General features: G+C 38.8%; 1 protein-coding gene across 1 annotated transcript in view; it reads left to right on the top strand.

The window, feature by feature from the left end:
* Window positions 1-18027, top strand: part of ndufaf6 (NADH:ubiquinone oxidoreductase complex assembly factor 6) — a 30399-nt gene extending 12372 nt beyond the window's left edge. Inside the window, exons 7-9 of the mRNA XM_086311004.1 lie at window positions 4940-5041; window positions 12572-12628; window positions 17536-18027. Coding sequence (XP_086167130.1) covers window positions 4940-5041; window positions 12572-12628; window positions 17536-17664 — 288 coding nt within the window. The 3' untranslated portion in view covers window positions 17665-18027. The remainder of the gene's footprint in view (window positions 1-4939; window positions 5042-12571; window positions 12629-17535) is intronic.
* Window positions 18028-20090: the final 2063 nt, after the last annotated feature.

Raw genomic sequence — 20090 nt, 5'->3', positions numbered from 1 at the left:
CACAACTGATAATAGGCAGACACTGCAGGTAGTCTGGTTAGAGGTAATTGGATGGTCAGGAACCCCTCATCATCTTTCCTGGAAATAATTTCTCATATTCAACGTCACTTTTATTATTGCCTTCCACTTCCCCCCCCCCCCCCCCCCCTTTTTTCTACTTTTTTCCATTATTTTCCCGCAATAGCTCATCCTTCGCAACTCCCCCCCCCCCCCCCCCCCCCAGCAGACCTAGAGCTGAGAGTCTCAGTTTAGTCCCTACTATCTGCTTGTCTGAGATGTAAACATATAGGGCTGTGCGATATGACCAAAATCTCATATCCCCATATAGAATTCTATCGTCCGATAACGATATAAATCACAAAAATGTAACATTTTCTGTAAATTCTGTGAATCTCAGGCAGCTCGACTTGCGGGAAGTGTTTCCAGCTGCGCGTCATGTAGCTGGAGTCGAGTGTTTTAACCGATGCATGAAACGATACATTTTTAGACATAAGTTGTAACGGCCGCCGTTTTCTTTGTGAGTATTTATTACACGGCGTGCTGCCGGGAAAAGCCTGTTCTAACGTTTGAGTCTAAGGTTTATTTTTTAGCACCTGGCGGCTCTTTTTTTACTTCTCATCCGTAAATAATCTGCTCTTTCATGTGATTCAGTTTATTTTGAAAAGTCTCAACAGGATCTTGAGCTTTATTGTGAAAGGTTTATGTGGAACATAAGCAAGCGGACACGCAATGGTGCTACTGTCGTTGTTGCTAACCACAACGCATAAAAACAGGCGCTTGTCCGTCCGTCGTGGTTATATTAAATATAAGAGAAAGAGAGAACTTTAAGAAATGAATATAGCCACTACAGTGACCATCAAAACCATGAAAAAATATTGCCGTAAACAGTTTATTTTGCGACACCACGAAACAAACGATAGCGTAAAATGAAACTAGACGTTTTTATATCGTCATCCGATATATATCGTTATATCGAACAGTGAAGATATCAATTTGCTAAATTATGATTCCTGCTACTCAAATAATTTAAAGTAATCCAGAATATCATATATAGGGCTAACAATACTTAATAATTACTATTAATCCAACAGTCATTCATTGTATGTGGTGAATATGCTAATAAAAGCTTATGATAGCTGATTTTGTCAAATGTCTGTTTTTCTTTTTTTTGGTTTTTGGTTTTGTTTTTGTTTTTATCGGAGCAAAATGAATCTCCTCATGTGTCCAAAAAGAAACCTGTCTTGATTCAAAAAGATGCTGATTACAACAAATGACAATTTAACTAATGATACAGTATGTCTCCATTTTCCAAATCAAGCCAGCTTGTAAATTGTTTCATGGTTAATATAAATGTTATTGTTACGTTTTTGTACTGTGTAATTATGCAACATTATACTGGAAATCCCATCATTTATTGAAGAGGGATTTTTTTTTCTACACCACCACAACAGATTTTAAATAAAACAAAGATTTAAATAAAGAGAAGACAGATATACTCTCACTGGTCACATTATTAGGTACTGTTGAGTAGCTTGGTAACACAAATATCTGTTCAGCCATTTGCATAGTGACAACCCATACCTGCTGGAGGAAGTGGAAGGAAGGTGATTTAAATGACTTTGAACAGGGTGTGGTTGTTGGTGTCAGATCGGCTGGTCTTAGTTTCCTACAAAGTCTCCAGGGTTTACAGAGAGGTCTGAAAAAGAGAAAATACCTAGTGAGTGGCAGTTTTAGGAGATTTTAAAATCGTTGTTTGGTGTGAGTTTCAATTCAGATGTTAAGTTCAAAATTTTTTAGTAAAACAGCATAAAAGCTTAGATCTATCCTGCCTCGCGTCCATACTTTAGGCTGATCGCTACAGTTCGTGTCCCTTAATACTAATACTAACTGATTTATCTTCTGATTGCTGCTTACAGCAGGGTAATGTGCAAGGTCAGGAACTTGTTTCTTGGACATGACAATGAATCAGACGGCCCACAGAGTCACCAGATCTCAATCAGTGTATGATGTGGTGGTCAGGAGGTTCAAATAGTGGATGTCATGTCAATGTGGACCAGAATCTCTGGGGAATGTTTCCAGCACCTTGTTGAATCTGTGCCGTGAAGAATTAAGGAACTTCTGAAGACAAAGGAGGTCCAACCTAGTTGTGATTTACAGGGAGTCCTGAAAGATTTCTATGTATTGTATGGTCAATGCCGTATTTGGTTAAAATCCTTGAAATAAACCCGACAGTCTAAACTTCAGTTAAATCTTAAATACGTTATTTTAGGTGACGTACAGATGCCATATCACAAAAGACCAACACTTTGGTCCGGTTTCAGAAAAATTACATGCTATGTGCTGAAAGTTGAAAACTTTTAATCACACAACCATGTGGTCTGAAGGCAGTTTGTTTCTTTCTGTGTCGGTCGATTTGCAAATATGAAAGAAAAAAAAATTATTTGATGACATTTGTTTTGTTTTTTTTAGCTTTTCGTGGCTTCCTGGGCTTTTTTTTTTTTCCCATTGTTTTGAATTATTGTGACATATTTTAATGTAATATTGTTGGTACACAGCAAAACTTTCATAGTTTTTGTTCTCTCCAAAGTCCCAGTGGCTACCAGGCTTCCAAAAGTTGCCTATCATGTTTACAGAAACAGTTATTTTGTGCATCTCCCAAAAGCTCATTTAGCACTTTCTCAAGTTTTCTTGAAGTTTAATTTATTTATTTCAATTCAAAAACCCTTGAACACCTGAGTGTATATATATATATATATATATATATATATATATATTTTTTTTTTTTAGGTACAAAAAGAATAGATCATTGTTACCAACCAAACATACGAGTCTTGAGATATTCACTAAATAATCGCAGAACAATATAAAGATGTTACAGACAAAGAGAATTAATCTTTGTTAATGTAATGCTGTTTGTAGGGAATAATTTTTCTAAATTCTGCTGTAAATATCACTTTTGTTCCTTTTTATATCTCAGCTTTTAGGTAACCTGCAAATGGTCGTGCATGTAAGATTTTATATTCTGCTGGAGGAAAAGTGCTCATGGTGCAGAGGAATCAATGCTTTCAGTTTATGTGAAATAAATAGAACAGGCTTTGCTGCTTTAATGATCCATGTAAACTGCAGGATGTCAATAATGGACACCAGTCATTGATTTCTCTCTTCTTCTTAGTGGCCTTGACTTTCTGTCACATCATTATGTGTGGCCACATATGCAGACGCACCAGTGGGAGTTATATTATTATTACATTACATTATTACATCATCCAACAAGTTGAAAGAACTTATTAAAACGCGACATGTCTGCAGGTGTGGAAAAGCACAACATTTAGTTCCTTGAATTAAAGTCTTGAATAAAATTTCAATCTTAGCTCATGAATGTGTTTTCCACCTTGGAATAGGCTCAACATTCCTGCTAGACTTTCAACATCAACAGGAATACTAGTAGACATTAAATGTGGGATTGTAACAGTGGATTATGTTCACTACTTTTTTGTTGAGTTTCATACACAGTCGCTAGTGTCGCTGGAAAGGTGGGAGGTATTCTGAAAATCATCAGTTAAAATGACCTGTTGTTATCTTGTCAGCTCGTTGTGCTTATCTGGAGCCAGGGTAATACATTTATGGAAAAATGGGAATTAGTCTGGGATTGAATTGGTTGTTCTGATATGCATTTCTGCATACAGTATACACTTTATTATTATTTCTACCAGTGACCTGTGTTGTTGTTGTTGTTGGTTTTTTTTTTCTTTTTTCTTTTCTTTTTTTTCTTAAAAGGGGTGTGGGTGGGGTGTTAAACTGCATTTTGTGTGATGTTAGTTACTGCACTAAACACCAATAACTGAAGTGTTTACCACTTTTAAATAAATTGCAAAGGATTTGATGCTTACATTATGTTAATTAAAAAAATGTATATTGTCATTGAATTGTAAATAATTTATTTGAATTAAATACAATTGCTTTAACTTCCAGGGTAAAAATAATCGCACCCCCTCTGTGAGCAAGCGCTTGGTAAATGGTGGGAATGACGAATCCCCTTTTAACAGGAAGAGACCTCTGTCAGGCGCAGCTGGTTCTCAACAAAAAACTATTATATCGTGCAAAAATTTTCCACAGTAATAACATGGTGATAACACGGAAATTGCCATGGTTTTTAACAGGGTAACTACTTATTTATACGAAAATGTCATTTAATACAGTTTTCTTGCTACTTAAGGCTCCAATATAAGAATATCAAGGAGCAACAAAATGCTTCCTGTATAACATCCACAGAACCTCTGCTCTTAAAGACAGCTATGGTCATTAAATGGCCTGCACTCAGTATCCTGTCCATGTTTGCACGTGACCATAGACTATATATAAAAAGATGGTCACGCATGGGTTTTGGACTCTTTGAAACTTTGAAATGATGCGGCGCTAATGTTGCACACTGTTGGTACTGTATGGGAGCCGACTACGCACTGAGGCAAGGCACCTGGAACCAAACATAAAATTAACATCCTTTGCAGTTCTGCAGAAGTCCAGGGGCTACTAGAGGCAAAGCAGAGCATTTTTATCTATTGACAAGTTAAAAAAACAAAAAACAAAACCTGTAATGTAAACACTGCTGCAGTGTGTGTGTGTGTGTGTGTGTGTGTGTGTGTGTGTGTGTGTGTGCGTGTGTGTGTGTGTGTTTGTGTATTTATTTATTTATTTTTTACTATTCAAGTGTGGGGGTGATATGCCCCCATAGCACAATGTCACATTTCATTGATAGAGCTCCAGGAGCCAACTCGGTGCTTTTTTCAGCATATTAAAGAGAAGACTCGGCTCGTGTGGGAAGTGGAGCTAAAATGGAGACAGCTGAACTGCAGAGATAGTTTTTGTTGTTAAATTGAAAGAACAGCTGTGAACTCAATGCACAAACATCACCGTTTTTTGTTATTGTGTGTCTCTCCAGCACGGAGCTTCTCAGGAGGATTTCATCCGGGGCAGCCGGGAGCAGAACATTCGGGATGTTGTGTATGACATCGCCAGTCAGGCTCACGTGCACCTGCAACATGTATGTACTTCACCTACACAATAAGGTCTACATTGCATGCACATGCACATGGCATATTCCTGTATAGATGTTTCACATGGCAAAAACAAGTTCTTTTTAGTGCTACTTTTATATATGATTCGCTAGTTTATGAAACTTGGCTTCTGGGATTTACATATGCATCGACATGTACTCAGTTGGTTCAGGCTTTTGTCCAAAGTAAGGGACAACAGATCAAAGAAAAGCTTTGAGAATAATTAACTCAACACTCAGCACCATATCCCATTTGAAACAAGTGCAACAAGCCTGCAAGTGTATGAAACAACATAAAGTGCATAGCAAATGACCTTTTTTCATTTTCTCCTGAGAGGTAAGGTAGGAGAGCAAGAGAGCACATTAGATGAGTAAGCACCCTTGTGTGGTTTTTGAAGTTTGAGTGGGAGTTTGAGGGCTAGTTGTTGCTCATTTGAGAATATGGTACCATAGGGGAAGCCTGAACAACAGAATTTGAATATTTCTCATCATCCAGCCACTCTGTGACTGCCTTGCTTTTGCTTAAAGCTCATTGGCACTTATTGTTAATTTCAGGAACTGTTCACGAAAATAAACAAAAACAGGAGGCCTAATTTCCTCCTGTTTTTTCCTCCTCTTTAGATACATAGGCCTAAAAAGAGGTCAGTGACCCCCTGGTGACTAGAAAAATGTGTATTTCCTGACAGGTCGGTTGGTAGTTGCTGCAGGTGAAATCAGTCACAAAGAGGGCTTTAAACCAAAAACAACCTCGTGAATGCTTTGATTGCTAGTAGGTTGCTGATAGTTTGCATGAAAGACACCAACTTGTCTGCAAACATTTTCCAACTATGGAGAAAGCAGTAGTGAAACCCGAGTAAGTTCGAAGCAGTCGGGAAATGGAGAATATCTCCTTTCAAAATAAAAGTTGCGCTTTTTAATACATAACTATTGCAGTAGTAAAGGCAACACAGTTTCAGTACCAGTTAGCAAGTAGTTGGCAGTTGTTTGCATTAGAGATGGACCGATCCGATATTACGTATCGGTATCGGTCCGATACTGACCTAAATTACTGGATCGGATATCAGAGAAAAATAAAAAATGTAATCCGATCCATTAAATATCACGAAAGCACCTCACAAAACTTGCAACAAGCTGTAACTCACCTCAGAACGTTAGCAAGTCGGAGCAGTATGCATCACGTGATAGAGCGGCTGTGGCATGCGGGACCTGTCGGTGGTCTGGATAGCATGTGGAGCTTCGCTAGCAACGCAGCATTTCATCTCCGACAAAGTTATCCCGAGAGAAGTAAAGCAAGTGTGTAAGTCCATCTCTGAATGTTTGTAAAGCATTCCTGCGTTAAGCTTAACAAATGATATATGGAGCGACTGCCTCTTCTTGCTGCTACTTCAATCATGAAACTGCTTAACGATCAGCTGATCGGCTTTTCTGTCGCGAGTCCGTGTCTCTAGTTTGCTTTTGGCCCACTTTGCACCAGAAAGAGGAAACCAGCGGCTGAACAACAGCAGCACGTTTAAGCTTGATAAGCTGTTGTTAGAATTTATTTATTATTACTTTCTACTCGAGGATCTTTTTCTACGCAGCTGACGCTGGTAACTGTGCAGGGGCGGATCTAGCAAAGTTTAGCCAGGGGGGCCGATAGGGCATTAACAGGGAAAAGGGGGCACAAAGACATACTTTTCTTTCTTATTCTCATTTAAAATGTCTAGCTTTTAATAAATAATTATCTGACACCCAAAGTTTTAATTTGATGTAAAATGAATAGAAGTCAATTACTGTATATAGTAACTATTAAGTCTAATATATATACCCTAGTAAGCTATAGTACTTTTTCCTTTGGGAAGGTACCATCTGTGCAGTCTGCAATCTTGTTGAAGAAAGATGTTGAATCTATTTAATATTTCTTGAAAAATAATTGATTTCTGTGCATTTTTTTTCACACTGCATCAAATTAAGGTTGATTACGTCGATTAAGCATCATGAGGTGGAGCGTGAGGGGTGGTTCCCTATTTTTTATTTATTTATTTTTGTTGTTGCTGGGAGTTGGAACCCTATTAGTTAGGTTGCTTAATATTTATGCTAAGTACTCTTTAAAATACCAGAATAGGGAGGATGGTGTAGGTTTAAGTTTATTAGATTGATCAGTATTGCTGAACTATGAAATATTTTTTTTTTGCATACAGGTATAACAGAATAGCTTTAGTGTAGTTGTTGTTTTAAACTTGAGTATGAACTTATACAAAATGCAGCAAGATATTTAAAAAACAGTTTTGTTGATTAAAAAACACTATATCGGATTCATATCGGTATCGGCAGATATCCAAATTTATGATATCGGTATCGGTATCGGACATAAAAAAGTGGTATCGTGCCATCTCTAGTTTGCATGCAAGATGCTAAGGGAAGATGCTAACTTGCACACGAGTTAGCATCTTCCCTGCAGAATACAGGCAACTACAGCAATGTGATCGGCATATATCAGTTTGCGACCAATTTCATATAGTAACTGGAACCATGAGTGTATATTTTATATACATTCATGTATATAAAATTACACTTTTTCCCCTAGCAACCCATTGAATGTCCGTGGGTCTGTAACCTTGTGTGACTGGGGCTTAAAACAGCTGACCACAGTAGCTTTTAGAAATATTCTAATATTCCGCAGTTACAAAGTGTATTTTAAGTTGCATACTAAAAACATTTGGATCTTTCACAAACAAATTCCACACAACATATGCACGGTTATGTCGGCCCTTTGAACTCCAAACTGTGTTTAACTTCAAACAAAAACAACATAAAATTTGTTGGTCTTTACCTCTGCCATTGTGTTGCTCTTCCTCTAATTTGTCAGTGTTGTCCAGTATGTTGCCCTAATGAGTACTGAATATTTTCAGGTGACAAATCAACATCGAAGTACAGTTCAATTGAGTTACAGTTAAAAAGAGAGATGGATATTTTTTTCATATGTTCAGTCAGCACTGCACATGAATATGTTTGCTGGATTGCATTCTTATAAACTACATGTTTGTGTTCACCCAGTTCAAATGTAAGCTTACTTTGGATAATAGTGGTGCTCAGGGGAAATAATCAGGCTTTGTAAACCTGTTAGTGGGAGACACTCGTCTTTCAGTGCGGTATTTCTACAGTATAGAACATAACCAGGCTGATCTGTTAACACACTCAGGATTTCCACAAAGGCCTTGAACTCAGCAGCAGCATCACATCGAGGCTGGCCAAGCTCACAACATATTTTTGCATAATGCCTCTGCAGCACCTGTTGATTGAAATTATGACTCGTTTCAGAGACGAGATGAAGTAAAATTCTCCTCTGCATTACTGTGTTTTATAACACTCATGAACACCTCTTAATCCACTCAAAACAGCATGAACAAAAAGCTGTGCTATAATGTAAATGAACACCAGTGACACATAATGCTTTGACATGCTGTGATGTGCGTCTTGCACATTGAAAATGCCCTGGAAATGTCTTCAGTTTGAGTATTGTCTAACTAATGTAGCTCTAATTAGTTGGGAGATTTATTAACCTCCACTTACATGCCTCATTGATTTTTGTACTTTAGGAGGCTTTTTCATTAAGTGGCTTCCCAAACATTCATCAGCAGTTACTTGTTTTAATTTGAGCCTTTTTTATACCAGTTAGGAGTGTCGCCAACAGTTAAAGGACGTGTGATATTAAAGTGTAAACAATAAAATGTAAATGATTTCTCTGCCATGAATAGATGTAATGTTATTTTTTTTCCTATTGTGGCTATAGCCATTAACCAAAGAGCCAGTTTACACAAATTATGCAAGTAATGACCTCTTTGTGTGTGTGGTATGTTTACATATGTTTGTGGGGATCAAATGCCCCCATTTTGAAGGCATTTTTAAGAGTCAAAATGTGGTTTTAGTGTCAGGACTACAATAAGTTAGGGTTACGCGTTCATTTTTGATTGTAAGCGGCTAGGGAAAGCATTATGTCAATAAGATACCCCCACAAAAGTGTGTGTGTGTGTGTGTGTGTGTGTGTGTGTGTGTGTGTGTGTGTGTTTGTTTTGTTTGGGGTTTTTTTGTGTTTTTTTTTTATAATTAAAATAAATGCATATTTAAAATGATTAAAACTGGAAATTTTAATTCAGACAAAATGTTACATTTAATTATCATAAAGTCAGTTTTTCTAAATGACTTCTAATGTTTTTTTTTGTTTGTTTTTTTTAATTCACAGTGTGCTTAAAGTCACATTTGTCTTTTCTACAGACTCCTTTCTAGGTTTAAAAGAAGTGGTACTCTTCCTACACTGTTGGTCATTGAAACAAGATTAATCCGTCCTTGATGTGTTTCTTTTCAAGACTGACTTCTCAATGGGTCTTAGTTCTTATTTGCAGTACTTGTGTAGCAACACCAGTGATAGGAACACTTACTGTGAGCCAGATGAACAACTACATTGTTTTTTGGTTTTAAAATCTCTTTAATGACACTTTAAATTAAATATAAGACCAAACTTGAATCAAAAATTAATTCATTAAAAGGATAAAAAACAAACTATTCTCTTTACAAGTCAATATTTTTATATAATCTCAAAATTAACATTTAGGAATAATTTAAAAAATGGTTGGGTTTAAACATGCTGTGCATTTGTTATGGTGTTCTGTATTTTCATATTACTATTTCTTTGAGTTACAAGTAAGTTGGCTAGTAAGGTCTCACACTTCATCACCGTATTCTAAGCCTTGCTGGATCTAAGTGTCAGGTGCTTTCCTGTATTAAGATGTTTTTAAGCTTGACCTGCAGCTTGACCTGCAGCGCACACTGTGTCTGAGGAGGATGTGCGGAAGTGCTTCAGGAAGGTGAACGCACGCAAAGCTACTGGTCCGGACGGGATTCCCGGCCGCGTCCTCAGGTCATGCGCGGCTCAGCTGGCTGGAGTGTTCACGCACATCTTCAACCTTTCCCCCTCTCTGTCTGTAGTCCTAGCCTGCTTCAAAATGGCCACCATCGTCCCTGTACCCAAATCCTCCACCATCTCCTCATTGAACGACTGGCGACCTGTAGCCCTGACCCCCATCGTAAGCAAATGCTTCGAGAAGCTGGTCAGGGACTTCATCTGCTCTGCACTACCCGACTCACTGGACCCTCTACAGTTTGCATACCGCCACAACAGGTCCACTGATGATGCCATAGCCCTGACACTACACACTGCCCTGTCACACCTGGAGAAGAGAGACACGTATGTGAGGATGCTGTTTGTAGATTACAGCTCAGCATTCAATACCATCGTTCCCTCAAAGCTGGACAGGAAACTGCAGGATCTAGGACTGAGCAGCTCCCTCTGCAGCTGGATCCTTAGCTTCCTGTCTGACAGACGCCAGGTGGTCAGACTGGGCAGCATCACCTCATCCCCCATCACACTGAACACTGGTGCTCCACAGGGGTGTGTACTGAGCCCTCTCCTGTACTCACTCTACACCTACAACTGCACAGCCACTAACAGCTCCAACATCATTGTGAAGTTTGCGGACGACACTACAGTGGTGGGTCTTATCACCAACGGTGATGAGACGGCTTACAGGGAGGAGGTCAGCGCCCTGACCCACTGGTGTCAAGACAACCATCTCACCCTCAACGTCGCAAAGACAAAGGAGTTGATAGTGGACTTCCGGAGGTGCAGAGAAGTACACACCCCCATCACCATCAACGGCGCTGCTGTGGAGAGAGTGAGCAGCTTCCGGTTCCTTGGAGTACACCTGGCTGAGGATCTTACGTGGTCAGTACACACAAACAAAACAGTGAAGAAGGCGCAGCAGCGCCTCTTCTTTCTCAGGAGACTGAAAAGATTCGGCATGAGCCCCCGCATCCTCAGGACCTTCTATCACTGTGCCATTGAGAGCATCCTCACTGGATGCATCACCACCTGGTATGGCAACAGCACCGCCTACAACTGCAAAGCTCTCCAGCGAGTAGTGCGGTGCTCTGAACGGATAATTGGAGGTGAGCTTCCCTCCCTCCAAGACATCTACAGGAAGCGCTGCCTGAGGAAAGCGGGGAGGATCATCAAGGACTCCAGTCACCCCAGCCATAAACTGTTCAGACTGCTTCCATCAGGAAGGAGGTTCTGCAGCATCCGGTCCCGTACCAGCAGACTGAGAGACAGCTTCTTCCATCAGGCCATCAGACTGCTGAACACGTCATAGACACCTCAGCTTCACTACTGGAACTTCAACATTATGCACTCCACACTGTATGTAAATGCCACTTGTTTTGCACATATTCAACTCTGTATATTTTATATATTTTATTATTATTATTATTATTATTTTATTTTATTTTATTTTATTTTATTTTTTTACTATTTAATTTGTAAAAATGTGTATACACACACACACGTAGGAAAATATTTAGTATACACATCCAGAAATGCATACACTATTATATATTGTACATATATTTATTAGTTTCAGGTTGGCCATTCTTGTATTTTGCTCGTTTGTGTTGTTGTGTTTGCACATCTCTGTTGCTTGTGGGGCTCGCACACAAGAATTTCACTCGCATGTGCTGTGCCAGTGTGCCTGCACATGTGATGTGACAATAAAAAGTGATTTGATTTGATTTGATTTAAGTTAGCCAGTGTTTCTTATCTGCTTATTGTTACTGTTAAGAATCAACTGCATGAAAATTGGGTGGCCCAAGATGGAGCAATAAGTCTAACCAAACTACTTACAAATTGATTTGAAATTCAGGGAGATTTGATTAAGTGTGGAAAAAGTATTCAGCCTCCCTAAACGCCCAGTAGGAGTCATGCTGCTCTGCAAGAACATTGATGACACGTCAAAGTATAAGATGGAACTAGTCGCCATCGCTTTTGACTTCCACTTGTCCCGATCAAATTTTTAAAAGATACACTGCATACCATCGATATGGTGTCTGAGCTGACAAGCCACTCTCCCAAGAAACCATGAAAAACAAATTACCACCAAAATAATGCATACATGTTTCATCTTTGCTCATTGTAAGAGTCTCTACTGTCATTCTTGGTTACTGTGTAGTATACCACAAACTTCATTCATCTAAATCGAATATGTCGGATTTATTTTTGAAAATTAAAGAGAAGCCAATAACCAGGGCGAAAATCGCAGAAGTCTAGCTCCTAAAAAAGTGATTTGATTGACGTCTCAGTGCAGCAAGTGTAGTTTATGAGCTGCCAGTGTGTCAATATGTTCACTTGCTCCTTTGTATAACAAGAGAAGCACAAAAATGTGTAAGTTGTGTCCATGAGAGAACAAAAAAAGACCTGAGTTCTTCACTGTAACCAGTCCGTCCCACAGCTTCAGGTATGTGCTGTGTGACGGCAGACAAACATGAGATGTAACCGTTTCCTGTTGTTTCTGTGTGGGTGAACGGTCTTTAGAAAAGCAACCCTAAAAGGCCGGTGTGGGCGCGTTTTAAAATATTTGGTGTGGGCGAGTGTAGATAATTTTTTTTTTCTTTCCATTTAATTTCTGTTTATTGTGCTCTCTCCTTCAGGCACAATCCTTTAGCCACAATGTTCCAGCAGCTGCCACTCCAGCCTTCCTCCCCACTGTAAGTCAAATAATGTGGTCATGGTTTTATTCTTTGACAATTTGATGCTGACATTCCTCTGTATGCCTTCTGAACTGCTTCGTATAAAATCGCTCTATATTTATTTTGGAGAAAAATTCATCTGAATGTCAAATATGCCAAAAAAAATGTCTTAAAGTGACTCAGAGCTTTAATTAACCTCCCATGAAAAGCTTTTAAGAACTGAGCCCATCAATTTATTCTAGTGGATTCCTCTTTTTGTTCAGACTACCAGAAAAACAGACTTCCACTGAGGCCAAGGCAAAGCGATTTTTCAGGCTTCTGTTGCACCCAAATATAGTATCCTCATCACTTCTTATCAAGAGTTAAATTGACTTTTCAAACATTCCTTTAGGCTTGAAAATTACGGCTCTATATCTGTAAGATCTATTTGGGGGGGTTAAAATAAGATAATGAAATTGGAAATCCACATCACCTCTCTTGGATATTAATGAGGTGTCCAGTATCCAGAATATTAACAGCAGTGTTCAGTGCAGTTCAGTCAGTGCACCTCCAACACCTCCAGCACCATGACCTCAATTATGGACATAAAGTTGTATTTAGTTGAGCTTCTGCATTGGATTACGTTATATTTCCCAGTTGATTTCCCACTTTTCTGTCTTTAGGACAGATTACATATGGAGGTTTAAAAATGTTTAGAAGTCTTGCTTATTAACTAAAAATGAATGCAAGTCATTGTTTGTAAGAAGCAATCGCAGTTTAAGCCTTTTGACAAACGAGGATCCGCAGAGAGGCGATAGATCACAGAACTGATTATTCTGTGCAGCCATGATGTAAGTTGCGAGAATTTATTTATTTATTTTTAAAAAAGCACGATGGCGTTCTGCTTAAAGACGAAAACATTTAAAATTAGGGCACAAAGATATGTCTCTCTTTAGTTTTCCAGCTGTTACATGCGATATCTCTGGAAGCGCAACTTTTAATTTGGGAAAAGCCTAAACTTTTTAAAATTTGCATATTTTTAAGATCTGTTAACTTTTATGTAACGCTACATTAGAAATCGTGGCGATTAAGAAAACATATTATTCAGTGGGAGAAGAAACCACATAAACGGTAAACCCACTGTGCCAATGAGCTGCCGTGCCCAAAGATGAGTTTGAGAAAACTTGATTTTAACTGTGACTGCACAGTTAAACCAGATCTGCAGGTACAACATTATGACTACTGACAGGTGAAGTGAATGACACTGATCATCTCTTTCAAGTGAACTTTTTGTCCTGAACATTGATGTGTTAGAAGCAGGAATATATGGGTAAGTGTAAGGATTTGTCAGGGTGCCCATGCTGACCCCCCATCCTTCACTGAAAGCACCAACCCTTTCATAGAAACTGGATAATGCATCCAGCACAACTATGAGTTTCAGGTGTTAGGACTTGGTCTCCTAGATCCCCAAATCTCAATCCAATCGAGCATCTCTGGGATATAATGGACAAACAAATGCCAGATACCACAGCACACCTTCAGGGGTGAAGAGGAGTCCATGCCTCACTGGGTCAGGGCTATTTTTTTTGCAGTAGAAGGGGAACTAACATAGTATTAAGCAGGTGGTTCTAATGTTATGCCTGATCATTGTATACCATATACAAGAAAGAGTGAAAACAACCCTTCAGATTGGCTGTCATTTGGGGAAAACAACAAATGGGGGTTACATCTGGCCACTGGGCCTGGTAGTGAGCAATCATTGCTTATGGCCAAAAAACTCAGTTTAGGTCATTTTAGCTGAATGTCCTTTCTCAAGATGCCTCAGGATGTTACTCATCATTTGCAGTTTGAGCGAGGAGGAAAATTGATGGCACACAATGTTAAAAACAAAAACATGAGCATGCTCATCGTTGCACTGCTGACCTTATTTGTTGCCTCTGGACTTGGGCACTGGACTCTTCATCAAAACACTATTTGGACAGTGACTTGTAGCTACACAGGCAGCTCTTATCTCCAGCAGTGATCTTCAGCATGAAAGCTGGGTCAGTTTGACACAGAAGTTGATAGATAAAATTTGAGGTCAATGTTTGAATCACAGATTCAGCATGATTCAATTATTCCAATGATTCAAGTCCCGCAAGGTTTTAATCACAGATGGTAGTTTAGAAATTCACTTTTAGAACAGACAAGTATGCAACAAAGTGTTTTTCTCATGACGCAGATAGACGTTGTAGTCAAAGTTGAGTGTCCACAAGAAAGACTGTGATTAAGCTGCCTGCTTTTTTTTTTGTTGTTTTTTTTTTAAGTGTTATGTGTTTATGTGTTGAGTCCTTTGCTGTGTGTGTTTTCAAAGAGGTGAAGAAGGGTTTTGATCCTTGTTATTTGTAGTCTATCTCCAAAAAAATGAATAGCTTGAAAAAGTTCATTTTAATTTAAAAAGTAAACTGTCAAATTCTATATTTATGACATGTAAAGTGAAAACTTCAAGCCTTTTTGTTAGAACTATTTAAACAGTGCGAATACACACAATCACAGGGATGACACTGACCTGACAGTTGTCCAGATGACAATCATCAGCATCTTTCACAACGAGGGTAAGTCACAGAAAGTTCTGGAAAGGCTGGCTTCTCAAGTGCTGTATGAAAGCAAGGTAATGGAAAATCGACTGGAAAGTAAAACTTTGTCAGAAACACAGGGAAGGGTGCACAAGCAACATGGATCACTTCATCCTTGAGAGGATTGTCAAGAAAAGTCAATACCAGCTTTACAAGAAATGGACTGAGGCTGGTGTCGGTGCATCAAGGGCCACCATGCTTCAGGAAAGAAGCCACAACTGTCACATTCCTATTATCGGCGCACTCCTGAATGAGAGAAGACAGACGTGTCATACCTGGGCTAAGGAGAAGAACTACTGGACTCGTGCTCAATGGTCCAAAGTAGCCATCTACCAGGAGATTCTAGACCACTTCATGCTTTCATCTGCTGAAAAGCTTTATGAGGATGCAAAGTCCTTTTCCAGCAGAAAAGTCCAAAATACTACCAAAGGGTTTGCTAAGCATGCGATTACTGTGCTTCAGTGTTCCAGCCAACTCTCCTGACATCAATCCAATAGAACATTTAAGAAAGATGAGAAACAGCTGAAACTGATATCGTCAAGTCAAGCTGGGCTTCAGTAACAGATCAATAATAACTTAAGTTGAACACCTCCATGACTCATCACTGCAGTAATTTGTGATAAAGGAGCCTCAACCAATTTTTTTTAAAAGCTTGAGGTGTTTCACTTTTTGTGTTGTGGATATAGAAGATGTAAAAGTTTACCTTTTTGACATAAATTATTTTTTTTTTAAAAATTTTTTCACAGTCGAGTTAGTTGAGATGCACTAGTACTCTAGCGTACTGAATTTAAAGTAATACGTGTTTGGTACCATGAGAATGAAGCACAATATGATTAATCAAAGCAATCTGCTTTATTGTCCTCCAAATATGTTAGACTGTTGCCTACAAAAAACTAACAACTTATGGAATCAACACCTGTTTTTAATTATTGATGTCATTATGTTGCTGCTACCTGTGTAAAATCTGAACAATACATCATCAAATATCTGCCAACTCAGGATGTATCTTGTGTTTTCAGAGTAGATGTATTCAGATGAAAATGTAAAGAACTTGCACTAAGTGCTGTGTAAGAAAACTGCAGCTCATCTCTTTGGAGATGAAATGGCATCATTATATGACTAAAGCTGAATTTAAAAAAAAGAAAAATGTTTCTAAAATTTTATTAACAGCATTACTAAAGTGTGAGTACCTGGAAATTTTTACTCTACAACACTGAAGTGATGTAATTCACCGAAGGGTTAGTCAATACTTCCCAGTAGCTAAAAATGCAGCACTGCTTTTATCTCACAATTGGTTCCTAAAAGGAATACACTGTTTTAAGCTGACTGTTTATACCTGCATGCAGAAGCTGTTTTCTGAATCTAAAACAATGATTTCAGATGATAATGATGCTGATGTACTGACCTGCATCTACTACAGCACAAAGCTGAAAAGCTCTCCAACTCTGCAGTTTGCAGCAAAAATCACTCTGCACTCCTGAGTGTAGATTATGATGTTCACGCTGCAGTGGACTTGTATTATTTGTCCATATGCATGTGCTTGATACTTTTCCAGCTCAGTGTTCTTGCCCGCACAAGAAAGCCGGCACAGACACTCACGTTTCTCACCGCGCCGACGATTTGATTTAAATGAACGGCAGGCTCGGATGAGTCATGTGAAACAGCAGGGTAAAAACAGAGTAGTCCTAGTGAAGCCTGAGGGACATGAAACGCACAACCGCCGCTTAGGTTCTTTTATATTAACACATGAGTAGTTTATTTAAACCTTACAGTTGAGAGGGTACCTTTTTAGAGCTGAGGACAAATACCATAACAATATGAATGCAAAGTTCTTTATGACATTGATCACTCAGATTTCTAAGAGAGCTAAAATGCTCTTATCTGATGTAGTCATGCAGATGGTTTTCAAATCATTTGGTGACATTTTGTTTGTTTTCCTACTTTAGTCAAGCTGCAATTTTGTCCTCTATACCCAAATATAAAACCATAGAAGTAGCATTTTTAAGACTCAGTAGTGTACATCTGTGGCCATAGTCAATTTTTGGCTAGTTTCAGGTTTCTGACTCACCTCCATTTTGCTCAGTGACTCACAGGATATGGAGGGGCAAAAAAAAGACATGGCCAGTGGTGTATGTGTTTACTTATTTCTACTGCAATTGCAGTTAAAAACTTGTTCAAGTACCCTAACCAACAACTAAACCATGTTATGAAGGTCTGAGTCATATCCATATGAACAACACCTGTAGGAGGATGAGTCGGTGTTTACACGGGAGCTTGTTAGGTCAAACCTGTTGAAGCCGAAACCAAACTCTCCTGTGATGTGTGCTTCAGGTGGTGTTGGAGGACTATCTTCACAGAGTGAGGAGGGTGGATTTTGATGTTTTCCACAAGAGTCTACAGAACAGAAATCCCCTTCTCCCAATCCAGCTGTACATCCGCTCCTGGAAGAAGACTTATTGACTTCATTTCTCTTCTTCCTTCAGCCTTTTTAAGGACTGCTGCAGGAAATGAAGTGCAGGGGATTTATCTCACCACTACCACCAAAAAACCACAAACCATACCAGACCAAGTCTGTGGTTCCCACAACAGCTTATATCTTTGAAATATTTGTTTAATCCACAAGTTCACTGGAGGTGTCCTGCCATCCTGATCAGAAAATGCTTGTGTAATGTTTTATTCACAATGTATGAAAACTTTGATCAGATGTCTTCTCGTGGCTTACAGAAAAATCTAATTGCAAATTGGGTCAGTTGTTGTTGTTGTTGTTGTTGTTGTTGTTTTTTCAGTCGTCGTTTCTGTAATAAACACAAACTTACAAGTTGAGACCTGTGGGATGTTAGAAGTCACCTTTGCCGAGCTGGACTTGTACGTTGTTTGTATTAACTCTCTTCCTACAGTAAAGTCTATTTTTAGTAACACATAAAATTTTTACATCTATGTAGCTTTTTAGTGTTATGTCAAGTTGTCTATTTGATGAATACGACGCTGCTACTGTGCTGTTGTTGTGGACATGTTCACTGAAACATGAAACGCTGAGGTATGACTTCAAGCTTTAGCTTCTGAGATCTGAGAAAATAGTGGGTGATAAAACCGGAGCAGTCAGGTGGGTTGGAAACAAACCTCTAGGTGAATATTTAATAAAAACACTTTGAGAGTACCTGCAGACAGTTTTTTTTCAAACATTAGTGACCAACATCATGCCTCCCCAGGAACACAATACATGTAGCAGACATGTTAATTCTGTTGTGAGCTGTGCTACCGATATGGTTTCTACTGTATGTGGAATTGACAGGAGCCTGAGGGACAGACCTCGGGACGGTTACATTAAAAAAATAAATAAAAAGAAACTATGGAATTTTTTTTTTTTTTTTGTCCTTGTTTCCCTATGATTCTCTTGTCTCTTCTGCTCTTACAAATGCCGAGTGCTTTCTCATAGGAGCTGGGGTCTTCAACTTGCAATATAAAGCTTGGGGTAACTGATGAATTGAAGCTAAGTAATGCCTGCTTGACTACATTAACACGTGGATGTTTCTCAGTAAAAGTCTGCCAGACCAGGGTTGGACAATTAATGTTCTCAAGAGCTTACATAGGAAACTGGGACTGTTATGGAGGGCCACACCAATAGGCTTATGAAGAGAGAAAAATAATATGAGCAAAATTGAGTTAAGCTTGTTGATGTGGCCCTCCAGAACAGTCCTAGTTTATTCTTTGACAGTACAGCTGTGGACTCATCACATGAATGTCATGGTAATTTGGGGCTTTTAATTTTTTTTAACTGTTCTTTTCCCAGGGCAAAATGATTGTACAACATAGTAAAAACAAGATTTGGGTGCACAAGCTTTGGCAGCATAAAAGGATCTGTTTGACAGCTCTCACTAGATTCACCAACTTGGGAAGGTCTCTTCGAGCCATTTTTAAACAACTGCAGATTTAGAGTTTATCTGTTCAAACAAGTGCAAGTTATTCAGATGAGTCACAAGTTTGCCAAGGTTTCTGAAGTAAACCCAAACTGTCACCCTCAGATCAGAAATTGGTTAGGATGTTCAGAAAAAACCCAGTAATAGCAAAGGTTAAAGTGGTGGAGTTAACATCATGCGCTGGTGCTGTTTGCTGCCTTGGATGGAATAATGAAGAAGGAAGACTACTTCCAAATTCTTCAACTTCAAATGAAATCAACAGTTATATGGTTGGGACACCCACCAAGACAGTGATCGCAAACACATATCAAAACTATAATTTTGACCCTATGTGGATTAGAGAAAATCAGAAGTAATTCAAATTTGTTGTTTTTATGATTAGACAAGTTTTATAATGATTCCAGTATGGAAAAAGAACACTTCAAAAATCATTAATAGCCCGAAATTACCATAACATTCATGTCCATGAAGCATGTGAGCATATGAAAACTTTTGACTTCAACTGTATGTTTCTTATTGTCAGTACCTTACCTACAAATACATTCACTCTTCTGCAACTGTGTCAGTTCAGCTTGCTGCAAAGGGACCTTTGACACACTAAACTCTTATACCAGCCTATAGTACATTAGACCCTTTTGTTAACTCAAAGAGCTGTGTTTTAATGCTGTTGTTTGGCAGCTGTAATGTCAAAGCATCAGAGTTTCATATGGGCAGAGTGAGTATTCTGGTCATAGGTCACTTATAAAATCCCGAGCAGCTGTCAGCCGAACACACATCGGACCACAATTGATGAGATTGTAGCAGAAAAACTCCATTAAGCCGACTTCACACAGCACTCGTCGACCTTTCACCTTTTGTCATTTTTTTTATTTTATCATTTTTAAGTTAGATGAAAGTTTACTGCCAACAAGTCCTGTTGCTTTTACCGGCAAAAAGTAAGTAGACTGTGAGTCTTCTCACATTATGCTA

The sequence above is a fragment of the Aulonocara sp. 'chitande type north' Nkhata Bay genome, linkage group LG11 (genome assembly GCF_057382095.1).
Source record: "Aulonocara sp. 'chitande type north' Nkhata Bay isolate Kocher_YH1m ecotype deep benthic linkage group LG11, A_spYH_male_GT1.1, whole genome shotgun sequence".
Taxonomy (NCBI): domain Eukaryota; kingdom Metazoa; phylum Chordata; class Actinopteri; order Cichliformes; family Cichlidae; genus Aulonocara; species Aulonocara sp. 'chitande type north' Nkhata Bay.
The sequence above is the reverse complement of the archived record's forward strand: the minus strand, read 5'-3'. Positions and strand labels throughout refer to the sequence as shown.